Source organism: Calcarisporiella thermophila (assembly GCF_041956535.1).
Source record: "Calcarisporiella thermophila strain CBS 279.70 unplaced genomic scaffold VTP21scaffold_23, whole genome shotgun sequence".
Classification (NCBI taxonomy): domain Eukaryota; kingdom Fungi; phylum Calcarisporiellomycota; class Calcarisporiellomycetes; order Calcarisporiellales; family Calcarisporiellaceae; genus Calcarisporiella; species Calcarisporiella thermophila.
The window spans coordinates 320,205-342,923 of NW_027192213.1; the positions used below are offsets into that span (position 1 = coordinate 320,205).

At 41.1% G+C, this 22,719-nt stretch overlaps 11 protein-coding genes across 11 annotated transcripts; 6 read left to right on the top strand and 5 right to left on the bottom strand.

Moving 5' to 3' along the window:
* Positions 1 to 251: 251 nt before the first annotated feature.
* On the bottom strand, positions 252 to 1,382 carry VTP21DRAFT_5692 (uncharacterized protein; the record flags this gene model as incomplete). The annotated part of the gene is made up of 1 exon (XM_069396241.1): positions 252 to 1,382. One exon carries the CDS (start codon positions 1,380 to 1,382, stop codon positions 252 to 254), a length of 1,131 nt encoding a protein of 376 aa, XP_069247773.1.
* A 1,298-nt stretch (positions 1,383 to 2,680) lies between these two features.
* On the top strand, positions 2,681 to 3,350 carry VTP21DRAFT_5693 (uncharacterized protein; the record flags this gene model as incomplete). The annotated part of the gene is made up of 2 exons (XM_069396242.1): positions 2,681 to 2,931; positions 3,284 to 3,350. 2 exons carry the CDS (start codon positions 2,681 to 2,683, stop codon positions 3,348 to 3,350), a joined length of 318 nt encoding a protein of 105 aa, XP_069247774.1.
* A 1,060-nt stretch (positions 3,351 to 4,410) lies between these two features.
* On the bottom strand, positions 4,411 to 6,911 carry VTP21DRAFT_5694 (uncharacterized protein; the record flags this gene model as incomplete). The annotated part of the gene is made up of 7 exons (XM_069396243.1): positions 4,411 to 5,622; positions 5,718 to 5,891; positions 5,954 to 6,127; positions 6,196 to 6,304; positions 6,373 to 6,485; positions 6,544 to 6,657; positions 6,723 to 6,911. The coding sequence occupies 7 exons, from the start codon at positions 6,909 to 6,911 to the stop codon at positions 4,411 to 4,413; spliced, it is 2,085 nt and encodes a 694-aa protein (XP_069247775.1).
* Positions 6,912 to 7,308: 397 nt separating this feature from the next.
* On the top strand, positions 7,309 to 11,238 carry VTP21DRAFT_5695 (uncharacterized protein; the record flags this gene model as incomplete). The annotated part of the gene is made up of 3 exons (XM_069396244.1): positions 7,309 to 7,524; positions 7,596 to 8,384; positions 8,449 to 11,238. The coding sequence occupies 3 exons, from the start codon at positions 7,309 to 7,311 to the stop codon at positions 11,236 to 11,238; spliced, it is 3,795 nt and encodes a 1,264-aa protein (XP_069247776.1).
* A 377-nt stretch (positions 11,239 to 11,615) lies between these two features.
* Positions 11,616 to 12,286, top strand: VTP21DRAFT_5696 (uncharacterized protein; the record flags this gene model as incomplete). The annotated part of the gene is made up of 5 exons (XM_069396245.1): positions 11,616 to 11,670; positions 11,748 to 11,788; positions 11,868 to 11,937; positions 12,021 to 12,147; positions 12,229 to 12,286. The coding sequence occupies 5 exons, from the start codon at positions 11,616 to 11,618 to the stop codon at positions 12,284 to 12,286; spliced, it is 351 nt and encodes a 116-aa protein (XP_069247777.1).
* A 345-nt stretch (positions 12,287 to 12,631) lies between these two features.
* On the bottom strand, positions 12,632 to 13,000 carry VTP21DRAFT_5697 (uncharacterized protein; the record flags this gene model as incomplete). The annotated part of the gene is made up of 2 exons (XM_069396246.1): positions 12,632 to 12,712; positions 12,782 to 13,000. 2 exons carry the CDS (start codon positions 12,998 to 13,000, stop codon positions 12,632 to 12,634), a joined length of 300 nt encoding a protein of 99 aa, XP_069247778.1.
* Positions 13,001 to 14,128: 1,128 nt separating this feature from the next.
* On the bottom strand, positions 14,129 to 15,023 carry VTP21DRAFT_5698 (uncharacterized protein; the record flags this gene model as incomplete). Its single annotated transcript, XM_069396247.1, has 4 exons — positions 14,129 to 14,340; positions 14,407 to 14,568; positions 14,639 to 14,748; positions 14,815 to 15,023. 4 exons carry the CDS (start codon positions 15,021 to 15,023, stop codon positions 14,129 to 14,131), a joined length of 693 nt encoding a protein of 230 aa, XP_069247779.1.
* Positions 15,024 to 15,262: 239 nt separating this feature from the next.
* Positions 15,263 to 16,557, top strand: VTP21DRAFT_5699 (uncharacterized protein; the record flags this gene model as incomplete). The annotated part of the gene is made up of 6 exons (XM_069396248.1): positions 15,263 to 15,424; positions 15,485 to 15,616; positions 15,690 to 15,833; positions 15,901 to 16,021; positions 16,094 to 16,139; positions 16,206 to 16,557. The coding sequence occupies 6 exons, from the start codon at positions 15,263 to 15,265 to the stop codon at positions 16,555 to 16,557; spliced, it is 957 nt and encodes a 318-aa protein (XP_069247780.1).
* Positions 16,558 to 16,822: 265 nt separating this feature from the next.
* On the bottom strand, positions 16,823 to 17,913 carry VTP21DRAFT_5700 (uncharacterized protein; the record flags this gene model as incomplete). Its single annotated transcript, XM_069396251.1, has 4 exons — positions 16,823 to 17,246; positions 17,326 to 17,409; positions 17,472 to 17,634; positions 17,721 to 17,913. 4 exons carry the CDS (start codon positions 17,911 to 17,913, stop codon positions 16,823 to 16,825), a joined length of 864 nt encoding a protein of 287 aa, XP_069247781.1.
* Positions 17,914 to 18,108: 195 nt separating this feature from the next.
* Positions 18,109 to 19,941, top strand: VTP21DRAFT_5701 (uncharacterized protein; the record flags this gene model as incomplete). Its single annotated transcript, XM_069396252.1, has 7 exons — positions 18,109 to 18,722; positions 18,779 to 19,057; positions 19,117 to 19,252; positions 19,321 to 19,412; positions 19,481 to 19,609; positions 19,666 to 19,731; positions 19,797 to 19,941. The coding sequence occupies 7 exons, from the start codon at positions 18,109 to 18,111 to the stop codon at positions 19,939 to 19,941; spliced, it is 1,461 nt and encodes a 486-aa protein (XP_069247782.1).
* A 151-nt stretch (positions 19,942 to 20,092) lies between these two features.
* On the top strand, positions 20,093 to 22,385 carry VTP21DRAFT_5702 (uncharacterized protein; the record flags this gene model as incomplete). The annotated part of the gene is made up of 7 exons (XM_069396253.1): positions 20,093 to 20,141; positions 20,224 to 20,290; positions 20,370 to 20,483; positions 20,541 to 21,036; positions 21,103 to 21,351; positions 21,412 to 21,624; positions 21,696 to 22,385. 7 exons carry the CDS (start codon positions 20,093 to 20,095, stop codon positions 22,383 to 22,385), a joined length of 1,878 nt encoding a protein of 625 aa, XP_069247783.1.
* Between the last annotated feature and the right edge of the window lie 334 nt (positions 22,386 to 22,719).

The window sequence follows — 22,719 nt, forward strand, 5'->3', positions numbered from 1 at the left end:
AGCATGCTAGCCCATTGCTCTGAAGAGAATATAAGCAATTCTAGGCAACATAGTCAATTACGGCAATCAATTCTCTAAATTATCTTCAAGCTTATATAAAGCGGGACATCTTTTAACACTAGTGAATGATTCATTGCATAGCCACTTCCTAGGCTTACATCTAAATTAAGGTTCAATTCCGCCTTTACGTAGAAAACTCATGGAATTATTACTAAGGCTGTTATGAAAACTGCCGCGAATTTTCAAACATACTAACTTACCTTGAAGTTTCTATTGTACAAGAATATGGGTCGGAAGGGAACCCTCAATTCAATGGGTGGCAAATTTGAGCGCTGCTTCGGTGGAATAATACTTCCTCCGAAATTTATATCGAAATCCATTTTAACCTTGTTTTCAATAAGGATATACCCATTTACACGATTGAAAACTATGGGGACGCTGAACATGTTATTTATCTTCACATGTGCCTTTGCTAAATGGTTGATGAAGTAGCCCATTGTCGGAAAGGCGTCGATGCGTGAAATGAAACTCTCTTTCAACGAAGGCAGACTGACCATGATATTCCACCCGTTCAATGCTGGCTTCAACAGATCTATGTCCGTCGTATTATACGATCCAATGGCAGTGAGTTTGGACGGTTTTTGCTCAACATAAGCTTTGATCAGTTCATTGGCAGCGGTAAGCTCCTCTCCTTGGGGATCAAAATTCATGCTCGCATTTATCGTATTCACTCTATTAATCAGATTGAGGTTCGGTATTAACACAGTACCCACTCTCTTGTCGGCGAAAATAATGTTAAAAACTAGATTGCCCACTGAAGCTTCAAGCCCAGTAGGGTTCTCCATGATACCCGATATTGCGCAGATCATCTTCTCTGGTGTTGCTCCCGTGATATCAAAGCTTGTAACTTTATATGGTATTCCGTTGAATCGGTTAAGACCTGGAAAGTTAATCATGAACTCGAATTCCTTTGGTGTTCCTTGAGCCACACTCGTAGAAATCACATAGCTTCCTCGCAATTTCAGTGCAACTTCAGGCTCTCTTATTATCGATTTGTAAAAATTGGCGGCAGGGACGACTTGAGCTCCGTCAGTCAATACTGGGACGTCCTTGAAACGGGAAATAAAGCGAGTTGGACTTACAACAGTAACATTATGGTCATTAAAAGAGAAGCTAGAGACGGCGATATTGCTTTTTACAATGGTAATATTGATATGAAAGTCAGTTATGGGATCTGTGTTGGGAGAATGACTGAACTCAATCTGTTTAGACGATATCAGTGGCTCAGAAGAGTTGCTGGACGTAAAAGCAAATGCGATATGCTTGACTGCTATGTAGGAAATAGACACGTCGCCTTTAAGTTGAATAGAGATCTGGTACATTAGCAGAAGTAAAATATTTGAACATGAAAATATATCTAACCTCTCACTGAATTTATAATGAAAAGGACAAGCAAAGCAATATAAAGAGCAGAATATTGCATTTTAGTGCATTTGATCTATGAATGAAAATAATTCAAGCAAGTTGTGTTTATTTATGGGTAGAATGACAAGGGCATCTATGAAACCAAATGGAAATTCGCATATATTGCTATCCCCGGCTTTAAATGATTTTTTTTATCCTTCAATTAGCCCATATAAAACACCATTGAATGATCAAATGTTTGTAAATAGTAAATATATACATCATGGTATGTTAAATATATATGAACACTATTTAAAGTCTGTGATATTAGAATTGTCTCATAACAAGATATACTATTAAGTGTTAATCGAGTATAAGCATGTACAATTCCAAATTTGGTAATCCCTTGGCCAAATAATTTTTTATAGGATATGAATCGAATTTACGGCCAAGTATAAGAGTGATGCTATAAACGGAAGCTAGAGATTTAATTAGAAAAAAAAATTGATAGAGAGTTTCTTAAATTTGTTTTGTAAATAATTATTGTTGTGCTTGACTATTCATTTATAAGAACACAACTCAGTAGGTGGGAAAAGAGTATATTTGCGGCTAATGAGTTTAAGTTCCGCTGAAGTTAATCTATGTAGTCGCAAGGAAACAGTAAGATGGTTTCATCCAAAAGATAATATCGAGTAATAGCTGCAGATTTATTGATAGTTCCAATATTCAGAAGCTCATATTGTCTCGGAAAGTGATCTATTATCAATTGCAAAAATGGAATTTACGGAAATGGTCGATAATGCGGGAAAAAGTCAGTAATCCTTTATATTGCCCGAAGTTTACTCCACTATATTACCATCTGTGGCATATGCAAAAAAGTGTAATATAAGCGAAGCTAAAAGGCTATTTAAATCAATTGATTCCTATGCGGATAAATGGTACGATTAAAGAACTACATGATTCTAAGAAACTCGATTAAGTTTAAGTTGACCACAGGGAGTACTTGAAAGAGGCTGAGGAAAACCTATTTACCGTACAATAGCCAAAGGTTCTGGGATTGCTTTTAAATTTTGCTTATAAACCGCTTTAACTGAGCTTTGCATTGAGCGATGAACGAGCGTGTAGACTAGTCCAAAACTCTGTATAAACTTTTTTCTCATTAAAGATATAGACCGTCTGTTCAATACACTCACCTAGAAATCTATAAATACCCCACTATAACAAGACAAAATGTTTCTATAACAACCTCTCGCTTATTACCTCATCTCTCTGTAATATGCAGAAAGCAATTTTTGCCTACCTACTTTTGAGTCTCTTCTCCGTGGTTTTTGCTGGTCGCTGCTGGTATCCAGCCGATAAATGCCCAGGTGAAAGTTATACCGGTCAGGCCACTCGGGAATGTTGTATTAAGACAGGCGGGACAGTGCACGGGTCAGGAAGAAATGTAGAATGCAGCTACGCGGGAGGAAAGTTTAGGAAGTGCTGCCAGTCAGACTACGACTGTGATTCTGGATTGGTGAAGAGCGAGTAATTATTTGATTGCTTTATTCTTTGACTGGCATATCAGAACTATTAAACTGGTACTGAATATTAATAAATGATGTTCAATATTTGTATTAAAGTAATTGCCAAATGAATTGTATCTTAGTTACTACAAAAGCAGCACAGACCAATTCCACCACACTTTTATTCGTGTACCTTTGACCTAGAGAGCTACATTATACATCATAGAAGAGTAGATGAAATAACAATGAGGCTAAAAAATCGAGCTAACTATTATTAACTAATATAATTTGACGCAATATTTCACTATAATTTTCTTTCTCTCTGAAATCTAAACTCTTACGCCAACTCCTAACGATGATGTCTACTCTTGCAGAAAGTTTAGCAACGTACGTAGCTGTTGGCCTAACGATTTTCCGATCCGAGTGCGCATCGATATCTAGGCGATTGATGTATATTGAAATCTACGCGTCTTGTTAATAAAAAGGAATTCTTGAGAAATGTCGTCTAACGGTAGAGCTTATAAAAGATTAGAAAAAGTCTTTTAAACTGCTTGTAAACATAATAAGACAATGCTTAGCATTGTACGCTGATGAATAGATAAAGCATTCATTATTGAATGTCGTTCCCATCCATCTTTTCCCCGACTGAATATTGGACTACTTAACGGCTAATGAATTACTCTCTTAAATATCTATAAGTATTCCCTATGTTCAGATCAATATACTTCGATAACAACCACCGGTTATTTTGATTCATCTCTGAAAATGTATAGAATAATCATTGCCTACCTATTGTTGGCTCTTTCTCCCATGGATATAATTGGTCATTGCTGGTAACCTGGTGTTAGGTGCCTTGGCAGATTGGTAGAGCGAGCTACTTTACGGTGCTGCCCTTAAGAAATGCAGACAAATGAGTTTTTGAGTTAGCTTAAGTTATTTATGTAGTTATGTTTTATCTCCCATTCAATTATACTTTTCGGTTCTCAAACATATTTTTAATTTTCTCAGAATCTAAAAAGCAAGTAATTTTGAAACCGAATTTTAATGCTGAGTTTGGAAATCGAAACACCATTTTTTAATATTTCCTAAAATAAGTAGATGTCAATTGCAATCATAATTGCATATTATTATACTTACTAGCTCTAGCAGTATTCTACTTTCATATCTATAATCTCACCGATTTCCACTTGTATTGAATACACCTCTTTGTAAAGGAGATATAGTAAAGGCGTAGAAATTTTACGGTTTACACAATCTTTATACATGTAAGCAACAATTGTCACAGCAATATGTCTGATTTCAATTACATGAATATTATATGCAGTTACGGGACATTCCACTTTCAACCAGTGTATATTGAATTTTTTTTTGGATATTACGCTTCTTGTTTCTTTTCTCTGATTTATTACTTTCAATCAGGCTGCCTATAAATATTAAAAAAAAATTGGACACACATAGAATCTGAAATAATAGATAACAAGATATGATTAGAGTAGTTCACTTATAATTTGGATTTGCCTTTCACTTTATCTGTCCACAAGCCTATTTCTCCTCGAATCAAAGGCTTTAAATATTTCTCATATCCAATAATGACACCTCGTTCATCGGTCCCAAGTTCTCGATTGGCATTGAGTGGTTCATGTTCAAGCCACTCTACTAGCCGCTCGTATGCACGTCCATCATACGCTCCTAGTGCTGAGTTCAGCAAGAAATCCTGACAATTGAGCGCATCTACAATCGACACAGCATTGGGTCGAATTTTTCGTAGGCAATCCTTTAGGCCCAAATGAACAAGCTTAGCTTGCTCGGGGCTAAAATATCCATCTTCTAAAAAGTCTACTAGTGACTGTTCCATCAAATGAAAAGCATAGAGATCTCGGAGATCTGAAAGAACAGCTTTCACGCCGGCTGACGTTTTATGATCTAACTCGAGGATCTGATTTGTAAAATTTGATACTAGAAGAAGTTCACAGTGAGCATTGCTAGCACGGAAGCACTCGACATTCAGATCATTCCAATCGGCGCCTTCCTTATTTGCTTTCGAGAGTTCGTGGACAAGTCGAGCGGCACGATGTTGAAAAGCATATAGCTGCAGAGTAGGATCATACATTTCGACAAGTGTGTGCGCATGACATCGTTCACGAGTGAATTCGTGCATATTTTTAAGCACAGATAAATAGGATATGGTTACTTGAGCCGAATCGTTTGAACTCAAACCTGCATTCAGCTCTCCATTTTCGTTCCTGAAAGCAAAAGTTGCTTTCATCAAATATCGCGCCGTTTGTTGGGTCAGCAAGTAACTATCCCCTTCAAAAGTTTGCACCGCACGGTATGTCCTCGAGTAGTCTTCGATTCCCGATGCCATGGAATATCCGTGGCCTCCCATGCACTTTCGGGCCTCTTCAATAGCCTGCGATGTTTTGAGGGAGGTATAGCTTTTAAGTCCAGAGCTATACGCATGCACATCAGCGAGCATCCTGAATTCTTTGCGATCTATTTCTTCATTTAGTTTGATGAACATTGATCGCATCCAAAAACTAGTGAACATGAAGGCAAAAGTTTGTGCCAGAAGAGGGAACAGCCTATATTGCTGCATGCTATAGTCAAGCACAGAAGGTTCAATATCGGACGTTTGCCTTGCTGTCCCCTGCCTCCTGACGGCGGAATATCGAATAGATATTGTGACTGCACGAGAGAGTGAATATGCCGCCGCCTGAACAAAAAACAATATATGAAACAATGAATAGGAAATTTTAATGAATTGTTTGAATTGAATGGGAAAAAAAATTAAAGACACTAGGGATCTACCTGTACAATTCTAATACGGCTGCTCGTCATCGTTCCGTATTTAAGTTTGGAGTGAGGAGGCTTCATATAGACTCCATCCCTCGAAACTTTGGAGTATCTCATGAGCATATAATCACGTGGGATACGATGGTTGCAAAATCTGGCAAAGCCGTTATCTATTCTCATCATACCCACCTAAGGTATAATCAGTCAGAATGACATAGTCAAAATTATTACAAATTCAAAAGTTGCACTACCTTTGGGCCAATATCTAATAGTTCCACAGTAGGAAGTACAGTGTGGTCTTCTAAGGACCGAAGTGGAACCATGAATGGGTGTATGCCATAGTCATTGTTATCAATGATCAATCTGAACAAGCCGATGGCATGCGTCGCAGTTTTTGCCATTGATCCAATCCAAAACTTCGCAGACTAGAGTGCAGATGTGAGAAATCAAGCGAATATATATCTTTTCTATAAAAAATATCCGGCAAACATACAGAAAGGGTAGGAGAATTGATCACCCATTCATCGGTCGTCTTATCTAGAGTCGCCGTGGTTTCCAAGCGTGAAATATTAGAGCCATGACCTAATTCAGTCTGTGCATAACTAAATGATTGAAAGCAAAGCTTTATGAATATGTACATAGAATTTGATTGGAAGTATAGACAGAGTACCAGCCAATTATTTTGTAGTTAAGTGCGTCCTCTAGCCACCCGTACTTTTCGAGCTGTTCTTCACTTGCCTGGGACTGAATAGTAGGAAGAAACATATTTTCATGCATCGATATCTAGAATGGAAAAGAGTTTTAAGTCGAACAGAGAATCCTTTTAGGTAAAAGGAGTTACGGGAATATGGCCATCGATATAGGTTTTCATTATTAAGCATTCTTCCTCGGATAAACCATACTTGGCACGTAGTTCAACATATCGTTTCGAAATTGCCAGACCTCGCTGGAAGAGCTAGACCACGGAAACAACGCTATTTAGCTTAACCTCAATAGAACTGAACTCTCAAGTATACTAACCTCCAATCTATTTAGGAAATATAAATCTTTCTTGTCAAAAATGGGGTCATTCGCAACGAGGTCATGAATCCGTTGCATGAGCTCCCATCTCTTGCGTCCACCGTGAAATAATTCAGAAAGCTCCTGAACATTAAATGTAGCCCTTTTCCTCTCATTCTCCAAGTCCAAATGTTGATTTTGTGGCAGCATTATTGCGAACTCTTAAATGAGAAAAATGAAGAGCAAAATATCTCGCCATGTGAAATCTTGGTATTTTGTGGAGTAAGACTTAAATTTAATTCATGACGACTTAGGGTAGGTTTTCGACTTGCGGCTGTTTTTAATTATTTATCTGCAGATTTTTTATAATACCCATACTACTCCATCTCATCCTCTTAGTAAATCTCGAGGGAGATTGCCTTTGTCTGTTCTCCTTGGCAATCCTCCCCCTCTTTTTATATTTTTGGTGAAATATCCCATATCTATACACACTATTTCTATAAAGATATCCCTGTCATTTTTACAAGTTCTGATTTCTATATTCACTCCTTATATAAGTTTATATAATCTTGGCCTACCTCATACAAGAGGATCCTACATACATTAGATGTCACAAAGAAAATTTTCGACTGCTCATCGCCCCTCTATGGGCCGTAAGCGCAATCAACAGCAAGCAGCAAAGAATGATCCACAACCATCCTCGACACCAGCATCAATAATACTCCCGACCATCAAATTGCCAAACGGCATAGAAGCAGTCATCCTCGCACAAGACGAGAAAGAGCGAGTGTTAGAGGAGATGGCTAAACATGAACGTACAGAGGTATTACACTACCATTTATTGCCATTTAAATTATTTCCTCCAATTATTAATGTTTTATCGACAATTTATAGCTACTGCTCCAACGTTCCCTTTCTTGTTCCAGAGATGCATATGATTTCCCTATCCTGGAACCGGGAATGCCTCCAGTAGTTAAACTCCCTCATCCCGATTCGCTTCCTTCCATCCCTCTACATAGCATTGGCGAAGAAACGGAGGAAAGTGTAAGAGAGAGTGAAGACGAAGAATTTAGTGTATCCGAAGATGAAGCCGATGTGGTTACTGAGAGCGAGTACAGCAAGGAAGAGTCTGTATATTCAGATGAGAACGAAGAGCAGAGTGTGAATGAGAGCGAAATTGGTGATGATTATAGCTTTGAGGCTACTGAAGATGAGGATGCTAATTCCATGGAACTGGAAAACGGTTTCAATGAAAGTGAAGAAGAAAATTCCGAGGACAATGATTACGAGGAAGCTGTGGATAATCAAATGACAGGTGGCAAACGTAAGACGCTACAGAACAATGAAGATTCGGTGCCTGATAAGCGAATTTATGCCGAGAACGGCGATACTCGAATTCCCTTTGGTTCTGCAGCTAATAGCAACGATATTCCCAAACCTATGTCAGTTCAGGAAAAACGGAAGAGCACTTTCAACATATTTGCACCTGCCTTCATGCCATCAGGCAAATTCACTTTTACACCTTCACCTAATTACGGCAGCAAAAACGCATCTATATTACAGAAAGATACTTCCATGAAGAGCTCTGATCGAAGCGAAGTGGATACCTCTTCAGCTAAAAAACGCACAGCTGATAGCTTGGAATCCAATGAGCTTAGTCCTGATAGGCTGGCCCAAAACAATGTGAGGAGTCGAATTTATTTTATCATTGAGCAGCATTGATTTATTATCTTATTTGCATATTTAGAAGCAAACCTCTAATTCCCCCACCATGGATCTAACGAATTCAGCGTTCAACAATGGCAATCCGCGTAATTTCCAGCCCTATTTCCAGCATCCTAGTGGTGAGGTAAATACTCGTGGCAATCGCTATTTTATACCCAATCCGGTGGCAGAGACACAGCGCTGGAAGGATTTGGAGGACCGTCTTGTTACACAACTTGGCAACCGCCTCGAAACTGAAATAGACCGACGCCTCAAGGCGCACCTTGCGCGTATAGCAGTTGAAAATAAGATCGCACAAGCAAATTCAGTTGCCGCAAACGACACAAAACTTAACGAAGAAGTACAATCCTTGCGTCAAGCCAAAGCAAAGGTCGAGGCAGAGCTTCTGCTTTTGAAGACACGAGTCCTTGAGCTTGAATCAGAAAACCGCGAAGCCGAACGCGTAAGGGCAAAAAATATTGAACTAGAGGTAGAAGCCGTAGAATTCAGGTCCATCCGTGCCAGAAATCAGGAGCTTGTTGCACGAATTGATGAGCTGGAAGCGCAGATAGCTCATCCAAATGAACTAGAAGAGCACCAGGAAGAAATGGAGCGCCTACGTACACGGAATCGAGAGCTAGAGAAAGACCAGGATAAGCTCGATAAATTATGCGCTCGTAATTTGTATCTCGAAATTGAAAATGGAGAGCTGCAAGCGGAATCGAAAGCTCTTGGAGCTCGTGTTGAGGCCCTGGAGCTTGAATTGAGTGCAAACAAGGCCGAACTTGGGAGCCTACGATCACGTAACGAAGAACTGGAGAATGAAGTGGATAGCCGCCAGGCAGAAGTCGAGCAACATGTTAAGAAAGCTGAGCGTTGGGAGCGAGATATTGCGTCATTAGAGGCTGAGCGTACAAAAGCGGCTGATGAATCGAAACGTCTTCGCATTGAACTTTCGCTACAGCAAAAAGAATTATCGGAAAAGCTAAATCGGTTCACAGAGCTGGAAATGGAAAACATATCACTTAAGGAGCAGCAATCTAAATTGTGCACAGACCTCCAAAAGAAGACCCAGCAGTTGGATGAGCTTGGACTACGATTTGCAGAAGTAGAACAAGTGTCTCTTCATGATGCCGAAGCAGCGCGCAATGCTCTTCTTCTGCACGAAGAAAGCGAACGCAAAATAACTGCGCTTACAGAGAAAAAGCGCGAGTTGGAGCGTGAACGCTCTGACCTTGCGGATAGAGAGCGTAAGTTGCTTCACTTATGCGACGAAGTACAACGGCAGTGTGAATGCTTGGAACAACGCGCAGCTGAGACAGATAAGAATTTAGAGGACGCTATTGCTCGCCTACATCGCCTTGAAACCGAAAAGGCAGCTGTGGAAACCGAGCGCGAGGAGTTGCAAACTAAACATGCCGATCTCTTCTCCCGTTTCCAGAAGATGGAGCGGGATAATGCCACCTTGCGTCAGCAGCAACGGGATGATAAGTCTCGTATTGAGGAGTTGTTCCGAATGAGACGTGAACTTGAACGTGAAAAATCGGAGCTGGCGGTTCAGCGGAGAGAAGACGCAGCCAAGCTCACCGAAGCACTCCAAAAGTGCTCACGACTGCAAAACGAGCTTGAGCGGGTTGAATTACAACAGAAGACTGAGGACGCGGAGGAACGCGCGAAATTAGGAAGCGTGGAGCGTGAATTGGATGATTTACGAGCCCATACCCACGTTCTTGAGACCGAAAATAGCGAACTCCGGAGCCAAACAGTAGAGCTACGCGGGAAGCTGGATAAGACAAAAGAGCAGCTAGTTGAGATAACCAACAAGGTTTCTGATCTGGAATTGGAACGCACTCAATTGGTGCGTGAGAATGCCGAAATCCGTCAAAATCAACACGAATTTGATGTACTTAAACCTCGCGCGGAAAAGGTTCGCGAACTTGAAAAGGAAGTTGCTCGGCAGAAGGCGAAGGTTACGCTACTTCAAATCGATGTGGATCGACTTGCAAAGGAGAATGATGATCTCCGTAATCGGGCCTCCTCCAACCTTTCTGCACCTTCTTCCTCTCGGATCAAAAAAGAAATCCCAAAGGAGAAAAATCTAGAGCAAAACATCCGCCCCCTCACCCAGAACTTCACTTCGCCCCCCAAATACGATGACGATTATCCTCACGCACAAGGCGAACAAATTTTAAGTGAAAAAATACTTTTGGAAGAAGACTGGTGGCCGAAGAAAGACCGAGAGGAGACCTTGCGCCGAATAAAAGAATTAGATTGGTCCGAGGACCCTGAGGAGAAGCAAAGCAGCGATATCGGTGGTGGGAAGTGGCATTCCCTGGTCGGCGGCACTAAGACTTCCTCTATCATGAAGTCAATTGAGCAATCCTCGTCTGCTGATTCAATGCATGCCGATAAATCTTTCAAACCCACTACACCTGCGTCTGTGGCACTAGACAGCCTCTCTGCTTCTAAAGGCTCAGAGTCACGCGAGTTGCGCCGGGAGCCACGAACTGGTCGCCGTGGCCATCGGGCTCAAGAGCGTAAAGCTTTGCGTACAGTCTCATCTCCAGTGGTCCCAGCATCTGAAGTTCAACCTACTCAAGCAGCTCCCCCAAGCCGAACCATTGAGAAAGAGCAAGTTGGAGCGGATTCTCTTCCATCCCCTCGTTCAGAGCGTGCTTCTCCACGTATTAGACGAGGTGATAGGGAGCCGAAGCTGCGCAAGAAAAAGAATCCTCGCGCTGCATCGCCTGCTGCACCTGATACAGGTGCTAACCCTTGGTCAAAGTTTGTAGAAGGTGAACGTGAACTGACCACCGGCACCTGGTGGAGCTAAGTGATGAGTTCAAACATATATTAAAACTGATGTTTTTTTTCCTTCCTTAAATATCATATGTTATTTCCTAGTTCTTTCCTTTTTTATTTTTACTTTCCTTTGAAATTATGTTATTATACAATTATTTACAAACAATCTATATTCGTTTTTTTTTCCCTCCCCTACTATTTTTATCACTTCCCCACGTATAAATAAACATAATACTATTTTTTTTATAGATACCGGTTGCCGATAAAGGTATAGGATATTTAATGGCGGATTTCATCTTTTAAAGAATGCTTTGTGGCGCAGTCTTCTAACGCAATACTCGAGATTGTTTTGTCCTGCCGCGGTTTGTACATCGATTCGAAATCTATAAAATTTATTCAGATATTAAGATGGCATCAGCAGCTTCACAATCGGCATTTCAAAAGTTTTTGAATCATCCCGCAGGTAACACTATTTTTTAAACTATGGTCTAACCTGCATGAAGAGTTTTACTTCATTATTAATATGCATCAACTTGACAGGTCCTAAAACGATACATTTTTGGGCACCGGCAATGAAATGGGTATGGGTCTAATGCTTGTTTAATTTTAAACAAATGGAGGCTTTTTTGATGTTAAATATGGTCTCTTTTTTTTTGCTAGGCACTTGTTATTGCTGGTATCGGTGACCTGCAACGCCCTGCTGATAAGCTCTCGCTTACTCAGAGCACTGGTACGCGCTAATTTCCTACTCAACAGATTATTTGTTAGGTGCTCGTCCTTTCAAATTATCCAACTAACTTTATTTAACTTCAGCTTTAACGGCCACTGGATGTATTTGGGCACGCTATGCTACACAGATTATTCCTGTCAACTACAGTTTGATGACTGTTAATCTTTTTGTGGGAGCAACTGGTTTCCTACAGTTGGCTAGGATTTTCAAGTAATTCACTCTATATCATTGTTTCCTCGTGTGTTTCTCTGAATCCTATAGCTGACATGTATATATATATATTTTTTCCAGATACCGTCAGTCCGATGAATACAAGCAGAAGCAGCTAGAAGCTGCCAAAATGGCTTAATTGCCTCGATGTTTGTGTACCTGTACGGTTCATCCTCTCGTTTTCCTCCCTCTCCTTGTTCTTCTGAAATATTTTTTATAGTGTTGAGGCTGCTGAGCTGGTGAAATTTTTAGACTTAAATATATATTGAAAATTGTTTATACAAAAGAATTTTTGCAGAATAGGTATATAAACACGTAAGGATTATTGGAATAGAGAAGAAACGTCTATAGTACTGATAAACCGATAGAAATAATGAAAAGAAAAGTCTATAAAATGGAGAGCATATACAGTAAATGTTAGGTGCAAATTGCTCGAGGAACACTTAAAGCAAGAATTTATCCAGAGACGGGCAAGAGTGCCAAATTAGACATGACTGGGTAAGCCAGGTTGGCGTTGAATGGAGTGCAGTGTACGTCGCTGAAGCTCTGTTCCAGCGTTTTCGATCTGGTATTACGCCCAATATATTATTACATTCGTTAAAGTGAGCAATTGTTCATAGTGGCTAATACTTACCGTTCGCAGAGCAAGGGGATACAGGTCCCACACAGGTCCGCTTAGGTGCGCAAGAGGCCGTGGAACTCCATTCATATTCTCAGTCTGCGACACGCTTACTGCCAGTGGGGGCATTATTCCACCTGCATTGCTTAGGCGGCGTGAGAGATTAGGGTAAAGATCAACATTTATCTCTCGTGGGGGTACAGTCACGTTAGTGGAATTAAGCTTAACCATCATGAAATGAACAGGAAAGTAGCAAACACAGAAAGGGCAAAAGAGGTCCCTTTTCTCTTACTCTGTGAAGTCAACGTCACTGGAACTCTATGTGATAGTCACTCTCTCCTTTTTTCACATAATTTCTATATATATCATCATAACCTAAATAGTCTAGCTCTCTTGTAGATAATACATGCAGCGTGACTACTATATTTGCCACCACTGAAGTTTAGGATACACTAATGGCGTGAAAGCAAATTCTATACAGAGTGCTGAAGTCTTACCATGCTACAACAAGTATGGCTCTTCCCACAATGCCTATTTTCAAAAGAGGGCCAGAGTAAGCATCCATGCTAACCACGCCACCAAGCTAAACCCTAGATTTTGAACATGCATAAAAAATATTCTTAGAAGATTTCACAGCTTCTCTATCATCACCTCAAGTGACCGAATAAGAAATGTTGATGAGATGCTGCACCTGTGCGAAGTTAGAAAAGTTACTTTATAGCTATGCTAAACGGTGCCGAGGCTTAGAAATGTTTTGATACTCATAATAAAAAATTATGATACTGCACATCCTCGAAAGTGATCCACGGTGGAGAATTTGGTGATGAAATAAGTTCATCATTGTGTTGAAATATAAGAATAAATGCCACAAAGGTACAATTGAATTTATCAGATATTATGCTTACCTATTGCCACAAAGAAATTCTTTTTCAGCTTCATGGCAACTCGCAGATTATTAATCGTGTTATTTACTTTTTGGTTGGCATGGCATATCTGCTTTTAATTTTCAGGGGTAGATAACTCTATATTGGGACAGAGGATATTGGTCACTCATGCATTGCATGCAGAATTAGTAAGGATAGAGCTTAGCACAACTGATTCTCTATGAACTCTCGAAGATTTTATCTCAGGAGCTGTAATATAATCATTTTGAGAATATAATGGAGTGAAAAGTTTACTAGCAGTGAAAGTCATTCAAAAAGTGTGTGATATAGATTGAAATATCGTAGATGTATAGCCACTTTTCGTTGATATATATAATATAGTTACTATAAGAAGAGAAATAAAATCACAGCAGGACAAAAAAAACGCACAAACGAAAAACTGATCAAGATATAAATAATGGAAATGGTGCGGATGTTACTAATAAGCAGAAGCAGAAACCGCACCAGCTCCGACACCCTTTTCGTGGAGTTCATAGGCTTCACCCGTTCCAGGTGTTTCATGCTGCTCACTGATCCAGGTAGTGCAATGCTCACACCGAAGTGCAAGCTTGTGGATAGTCTTCATGCAGTATGGGCAATCCTTATCTTCTGGAACTTCTGGCTTAGGCTTACGACGAAGGACTTCGATCGCTAAAAGATTAAATTTCAAGGTGAACCACTAGATCCAGGAACACTGGTCACCTAATAATGGCTTACCTTTAACGAAAAAGAACACAATCACCGAGACAATGATAAAATTAATGACTACTTGTAAAAATCTGCCGTAAGGAATGACAACTGCGCCGTTTGCCAAGGCTTCTGCCCTGGTATTATATTTTTCCTTTGTATTAGTTGCAAATAATTCCTCAAAGTTGCGACCTATCCTCGAACAGGTTAACAAGTTTAACCAAGAGCCTTGATATTTTCATTCACAAGAAAAAAAAATTACGTGTTACTAGTCCTAGAATTGGAGTGAATAAATCGTTGACTATCGAATTCACGATGTTTGTAAACGCTGTACCGACGACAACACCGACGGCCAAGTCGATGACATTGCCCCTTTAATATATTCAGCTCAAACTTTATTCACCAATAAAAAGCATTTAGAATCTTCTATTAAGGTACCTGTCTATGAACTTTCGGTAATCGGACCAGAACCCTCGAGCAGTGTTGACCCCGAGTTTGCCCACTCGATTGACCTGATCGCCAACTCGATTCACTTGATTGCCTACAAAACGAGCACCTCCTCCAACGAAACGAGCACTTCCTTCAAGAACACGGTTACTGCGGGAGTGAGTCGATCCTGGGTTTGAGGATATTTCAGAATAAGTCATAGGTATGAAGTAGATGGAAATAAGCTAATTAAGTCTAAGGGAGCGAAGCAAGAATGGAATAGGTATTGAAGAGAATAAAAATAAAATCGAAAATAAATTTAATGGGTTGAAACCTGAACTCCATTTTTCATTTGACAGCGTATATTATTGGGCTCCCTTGATTTTATTTTTTGGGCTCAGCGGCTTAAAAGTTAGCTCTTACAAAGTTAATAAAGGACAATCAAAAGATAGGTTTCATAATGACGGCAGCGGGTCCAATAGCAATGGTTCCCACGCTCACCGCAACGGCTCTCCCGTCTAGAGCTGAGATTAATCTACGTCGTATACTAGCCAGATGCGATCGCCATCTCTCCGAAGATAAACGCGCACTACATGGGCGTGATAAGCTGAAATTTCTGAATGTAAGATATGGATGCTATCATATCGACATGACTATATAATGACCTCCTGATCTGTTATAGAATATCAAATACATGCGGAAGCTCTTAGTCGAAATCGGGAAAGATGCCGAAGAACCTATTGATCCTACTGCGATCGCAGAGTATGAGAGAAAAATACAGAATCTTGCAAATATGATTGATGAAGACAAGCTGGTAGAGCTATTGAAAAAGGATATTTTTACTCCTCTCACATATATAATCGCTAACTCATTTCTCTACTATTTAGATGTCTTCAGTAGAAAAAACACTTTCTCAGGCGCGTCTAACTCGTCTCGCACATCAGACACAGTGGGAGAAAAATAAAGAAATTGAGCAGGAGGTGCTAATGCAGAGACGAGTAGAAAGAGAATTGAAAGAAGAATTGTTAAAGGTTAATATTTTTCTAACACAAGGCAAGAGTAAATCTAGGCTCATTGTGGGAATATTCTATCACATAGAATTCAAATCTGGACACACCGGAGGAAAAGGTCCAATGTGAGGAGGAAAGAGAGGAGGATATTTCAGTTAATGAAAACACCGAGATATCTGATAATAGAACGTTACAAGAAAAGAAAGCCGGTAAGTAAATATTATTTTGGTGAAGTATATTCAGAAATAGGGATAAGGTTCAATTTGAATTTATTTTATAAGAGCTATTTGCTGAATCCTCTAAAGATGCAGCTCTAAGAACTAGAAAGTGAGTCTTAACCGCCCTTAAGTTTATGAATTTGTACAAACTTGGCCCACTCATTTCATTTTCTAGGTCATACACTTTTGACGCCGAAGGGACTGAAAATATGGAAACAGTTCTCCAACATCACCGCGTCATGCAGGAAGAACTTACCAACGATCTCATCCGTATGGCACAGACGCTCAAGGCAAACAGTGTCGCTTTTGGAGATATCCTAAAACGCGACGAGAAATTGCTCGAGGATGCGCAGACAGTATTGTCCGCGAATTTAACAACTCTTCAAAAGGAAAACAAGCGACTTGGACGTTACCGGACTCAGTCGTCTAAAACTACAATGTTTATTTGGGCGGTCATGCTCGCAGTGTGTCTTCTTTGGGCAGTAATGTTTGTGGTCATCCGTGTTTTGCCAAAAAGCAAAGCCTAATGATATCGCATCTAAACATGTAAATAAAATTGTTGTTTTTACTGAGGTCGATTCCTGTATTCCTGGAGTTTTCGTGAGCGGCCCAAGTTTGAAATGCGCCATTCATAATAAGGAATCGTTTTCGTATTTTTTTTCTAAAAAAACTAGCTAAAATAGGAGGGGGTAGAGTTCTAATTCAAAACTCCTGTAATCAATTTTTGAGATAACAAGAAAATAAAAAAAGTATCCATAAAATCCCAGGAGAAGAGGAAGCAGCAGAATTAATCTACTTCAATGATGGAAATGCAGTCTCGTCAGAAACATTCACGGCACCATTTGCCTGCTTCCTTCCACCACGCTTGGGCTTCTCTCCGCCACGACCATTTCGGCGCTCATCGCGGAATCCACCCCGACGGGGAACCTCGGCAAACCGCTGCTCAATATCAACAAAGGTCTTGGCCGATTTCTCCTTCTTTCCTTTTGCAGCCTTCTCCTTGCCGAGACGGAGGTATTCAGAGTCTTCCTTCTCAAGAGGAACAGCATCACCCCACTGCGAATTGTCGACACCTTCATTTGCCTTACGAGGCGCGGGGGCGGAAACAGCAAGAGATTTGGCAGCTTTCTCAGCAAGGTATTCATCAAGGGTCTTGACAACTTCCTCGGGCTCGACGGGGGCAGCCTCTTTCTTATCTTCATTGGCAGCCTCGTTACTAATTAAGGAGAGAGAAAAATCGAGTTCAGCATTTCTGAACATTGTATGTAAGGGAGGATGGTAACAAGATAGCATACACATCATTGCTCGCAATTTTTTCGCCGTCTAGCTCGGAGGTCTTTGAGTCACCCCATCCTTGCTTCTCTTTCTTCTCATTGTCACTATTATATGGGTCATCAGAAAAAAAATGCACCATAGTCAGATAATATTTCTTGGGACTTACACTATGCCGGTCGCACTGTGGCGATCAAACTGGCGACCACGTCCACCACGGCGATTTCCACCACGGGCACGCTCGCTTGAACGGGCACCACGAGCGGAACGTGAGAATTCCTTGTCGTCCTCGCGCTCACGACGGAAGCGGGGACCAAGATTGCGGTCGCGAGCTAGAAAAGCAAAAATTCAAACATGCATGTCATAAACACTAAATTCGAAACTGACATATGACCATTTGAGTGGAGAGAAGGCTTACGGAAGGAGCTGCGACCACCACGTGCACCTCCGCGTCCGCCACGCTCCTCACCGCGCGTGTTTTCACGGCGATCCTCCTTCTTCTGCGGGGCAGCAGCTGGAGCCTGCTGCACTTTCTTCTGGGCGGTCACCTCACCGGCGTCTCCGGCATCATCACCCAAGAGTTCGAACGGGTTCTTTGTGAAGGAGGACATAAGATTTTCTTTTAGTTTTGGTGCTGAGCCCGTTCCTTCTTTAAAATTGTGCGGGTTGCTCTTGATTTTTTAAGTGTCGAAGATGCGATGTTTATTTTTCGTTGTTTTGCTTTATCAACATCACACAAAAAAATTTTTTTGGGCACAGTAGGTTAGCCGGTGAAAACCTAAGAGCAGTCCTCGATTTTAACTCATATGCTCTTTTCGAAATTGCAATTTAGAGCTGAAATTGAGGGCATGGAGCAACCACGACCTAAACGATCCAAGTGGGAGGAAGACGAAGAAGATGATAAAGATTTAACAACACTCAGAAAGAACAAGAAGGTTGCCAAAAAAAAAGCTGCTGCTCTTCGTTCACAATCACCCGGCGTTACTCCTACACAACCCCCCGAAATAGATCCCCTCGTTGGTCCAGAACAGACCTCCAGCAAGTCATGTACAGCCTCGCCTCTGGCTGAAGCACGCGAGCGAAGTTCTCAATCCCCCCTTCTACCCCCCACTTCATCATCACCGCGTCGTTATTCTCCAGCACCTGCTTTATCTAAAGCAGCATTCCCAACTCTTTCAGAATGTCGAAGTGTTGATAACTACGAAAAGTTAAATAAGATCGAGGAGGGCGCATATGGTGTTGTATACAGAGCAAGAAACAAAGAAACGGGCGAAATTGTTGCACTGAAACGTCTGAAATTGGAGAAAGAGCGTAACGGTTTTCCGGTCACATCATTACGGGAAATACACACATTACTGTTGGCAAAGCATCCCAATATTGTAGATGTAAAGGAAATTGTTGTTGGCAAAGATTTAACGCAGTAAGTGTGGTATTTATTGTTTGTAATGATTCCTTTTTTGTTAAAACTCTTCTTAGGATCTTCATTGTCATGGAATTTGTCGAACATGATCTTCGTAGTTTAATGGAAGGGATGCGTACACCTTTCCTCCAATCTGAAATTAAAACTTTAATGTTGCAACTGCTATCAGCCGTAGCCCTCCTGCACGAAAATTGGTTCGTGCACCGCGATCTTAAAACCTCCAACTTGCTCATGAATAACCGTGGGATGATCAAAGTGGCTGATTTTGGACTCGCGCGTAAGTATGGGAGTCCACTGGGACCAATGACACAGCTGGTAGTAACACTATGGTATCGGTAAATAGGTCCTACTTTGTTTTTTGTTATTAGGTTTAGCCTACTCACCTATAATATAGTTCCCCAGAACTCTTGCTAGGTGCAAAAGAATATTCCACTGCGGTGGATATGTGGTCGGTCGGATGCATCTTTGGCGAGCTAGTAAATAAGGAGCCATTATTCCCCGGCAAGAGCGAAATAGACCAATTGAATAAGGTAAACTTGCTTGACGAATTCGCGTCATTTTGTTTTTTTGGGATTCGCCGAACTTATTCTTTGCAAAGATTTTTCAACTTCTTGGTGTTCCTAATGAAGAAATATGGCCTGGATGGTCAAAATTACCCAACGCGCAAAACGTCTCGTTTGTTAAGCAATCGTAAGCAACTTACTGAATATTATCTTCCAGGTTTGGCGCATGGCCATGTTAATCAATCCTCTAAATAGGTATAATTACTTGAGGACTCGGTTTCCTTATCTCACTAACAAAGGGCTTGATCTTTTAAGCGGCCTACTCACCTATGACCCAGAAAAACGCATGACCGCAGAAGAAGCGCTTAAACACCCATATTTTTCGTATATATCTCTCATGTCAGTCAAGCTGGTATGTTTGCTAATTCTCTATACTGTAGGGAACCTCCGCTACCAAAAGACCCCTCTCTTTTCCCAACCTGGCCTTCAAAAGCTTCTGGTGAAAAGTTAGTCCGAATAACCTCTCTGATTTTTCATGATACTGTTATTTTAATTTGCATATATTTGTTAGGCGAAAGACCTTTGTGTCTCCTAGCGCACCTCAAGTTGCACATGCTAGAATGAACGAGACAGAGGATGAAGATTCAGGACTTGCAGGGTCGATATTTGATACGTCAAGTGTAGAAGCTTCGGCTGGTTTTCGACTAAAAATATAACCATGCTACATTATTGAAATTCCTACAATTAATAAAAAACTTGTATGTTTGAGATACTGCGCCACACTAATGACTCGAATAACAGTCGAAATATTTTTCAAACAGATGAGTTCTCCATTCTAAACTACTCACTTAGGGATCAAACTCAGCGATGGAGATTGATGAGCCCGTGGCACAGAACAAGTCCATCAGCATTGATGGTATACAATCCACATATATATAGCTTTTGGATATAAATCATCAATTCAGCTAATTTATTAAATCTTTTCCATCTTAATTCAGTACTTGCTCTTACAAATGATGCGAGAAACACGTACGGCTTGAGATACCAGGACTATGAGCGATATCGGTAAGAATAATGCAGTGAAACTTTGGATTTTTTCTCTTTTTATGTACTAACAATTTAACATTGGGTCTCATCTCTATAGCCATTATTGCGCTCAGCGTTTGCATAGATTGCGTAAAGTCCTTGACTTCACTCATAGCAAGGGCAAAGGCTTTCAGAAGAAGCAGATTACAACCGATGTTGTTTCTGATGAAAAGTGTGTTAAGCTTCACGTATTTTTCTCGCAATATATTTCTGACTTAATATCTATTAGGCACCTTCATCTTCTTCTTTTCAATGCTGAAAGAGCATGGGCATACGCTCAGGAACTCAAGCGCGATACCACATCGAATCCTCGTAAGCGGCACCACATGGTGCGCCGTTTACGTAAAGCTGCACATTTTGCTTCGGAACTTGCTGCATTGTGCTCTTCAAAATGTAACAATGGTATGGATGCCCGATCTGCACTTGATGCACAGGCATATAGCTCTCTCATGTGCGGATATCTACTGGTGGAAGAAGAAGCGTGGGAGAAGGCACTGGACAAATTTGTCGAAGCGAGAATTTTGTATGAGAAACTTGCTCCTACTGGCACCCATCATCAAGAAGCCCTCTGTAATATGATGATTGACGAAATCAACCCTAATATCCGCTTTTGCTCTTACAACATGCGTGGTAAGGGATTCAAGGGTGTGGAAGAGTTCATCCAGGAGAAAAGAAAAGACTTCGGACATCGTGAGCTACTGGATAAGTTACCGGCAGCAGAAAAGGTAACTTTATCCGTGTACGAGCAAAGTTTTCATTATCGTGTATTAAGTGCAATACCTATTTTGTAGAATATTGCACTATCCGAGACAGTACACAAGAAATCCACGCCCATGACATCTCTCACATGGCGTGGTCATAGCATCTCACTCAATAATGCAGAGCTTGCAGTCCTATTGCTGCAGGTACAAGACGCGGAAATACAGCTCGAAGAGCATGGAAACGAGTCCGTTGACAAACGGATGGAAGAATTCGATAAAATATTGTCGCTGTACGGAGATGCTGAAAAAGTGGCAATGAATGCTTTGAAGTTTGATGCAGTAAGAACGGCTTTTTCTATAGCCAATGCACTCTCAGATTCAACTATTTTTCTGTTTTAGGACGTTGCGGCCCGTGTAAAATCCTCCAAGTCAGACCAGAACACGGCTAACCACCGTCTAGCCTACACATATGTAGTATATCGTCGGCTCTCGCGCACGACGCAGCGAAACCTCGTGCTTGTTGAATCTCTCAAAAAGGATTTGAGCCAACCAGCCGATAAGCTAGCAGAGATATACCATGACATTGTGAAATTATATGATAACGTATTGCAGGTAATTCCTCAAGCCAACTTCGGGCTAAGTAACGATCTATTCAACTTTTTTTAATTAATTTGTTACGATAGAACCTGGCCGAGATGAAAGGGCTGCCAGCAATCTCTGATGATACCGCGCTTTCCAACCTGGTTGATGCGAAAATTATGTATTTCAAGGCATGGCGATGCTTATTTGTTGCTGAAGCATATGAACACCGCACGCAACATGCCGAAGCTTATGCACTCCTGGGGCGTGTGTCACACTATTCGGACCAGTCTCGCGCTTTTCTAGTTGATACCACACCTATGTCTGAAGATGAGGAGAAGGAGATTATTCCAGTTACTGAAATTGAATTAGAGGAACTAGACGCAGCTCTACGCGGAAGGAAATCCAGGGTGCATGCGGCATGGTACTTGGCACAGGAAAGCGCCCGCGGAGGCGATGTAAGCGAGCGGATGGAGGAATTAAGTTTGAATGAGAGCACCGGAGAAGTGAATGAAAATCTGCCCATTATCGAATGTTTGGATGTGTATCCTCCAAAAATGCCACTCGTGAAATCGACAGAACCGCAACAAAATGCCCCTGGTGCAACGACGACACCCACCGGGAGTGTGCCACACCTTGTTGACTTCCCCCCAAATCTGAAGCCCGTGCCTGCGAAGCCCATTTTTTACGATATTGCATTCGGCCATGTGGAATATCCCTCAGCACTTGGGCAACGCTCGCGGCAGAGCGGACGACTTGGAGGGCTCTTTGGAGGTTGGTGGGGGAACAAATAGATATTTTTCTAAACCCACGCCTATTTTATCTTGTGAATGGCTATTTCTAGGCACCTCTTTTCTTTTCATTTCCTCTGTGATGTATAATGGGATGGTTCTTTTATTTTTTTTATTGTCGGGCGTGAAAAACTAAATGTATATCACGGCACATGGTGGCTCCTTGTTTGTTGCTATTTCAAACCCGCGTAAAACTATTCATTCAGATAAATAGAATAGAGTTTCGCCGCCAATGTCTCCTTTGGCGTATTTTCCTCAAAATTGAGCTATAAAAGCGGTGAGAAAATTTCCAACACCTTATACTTTTCACCACATTTAACAAGCTTGGAAGAAATTT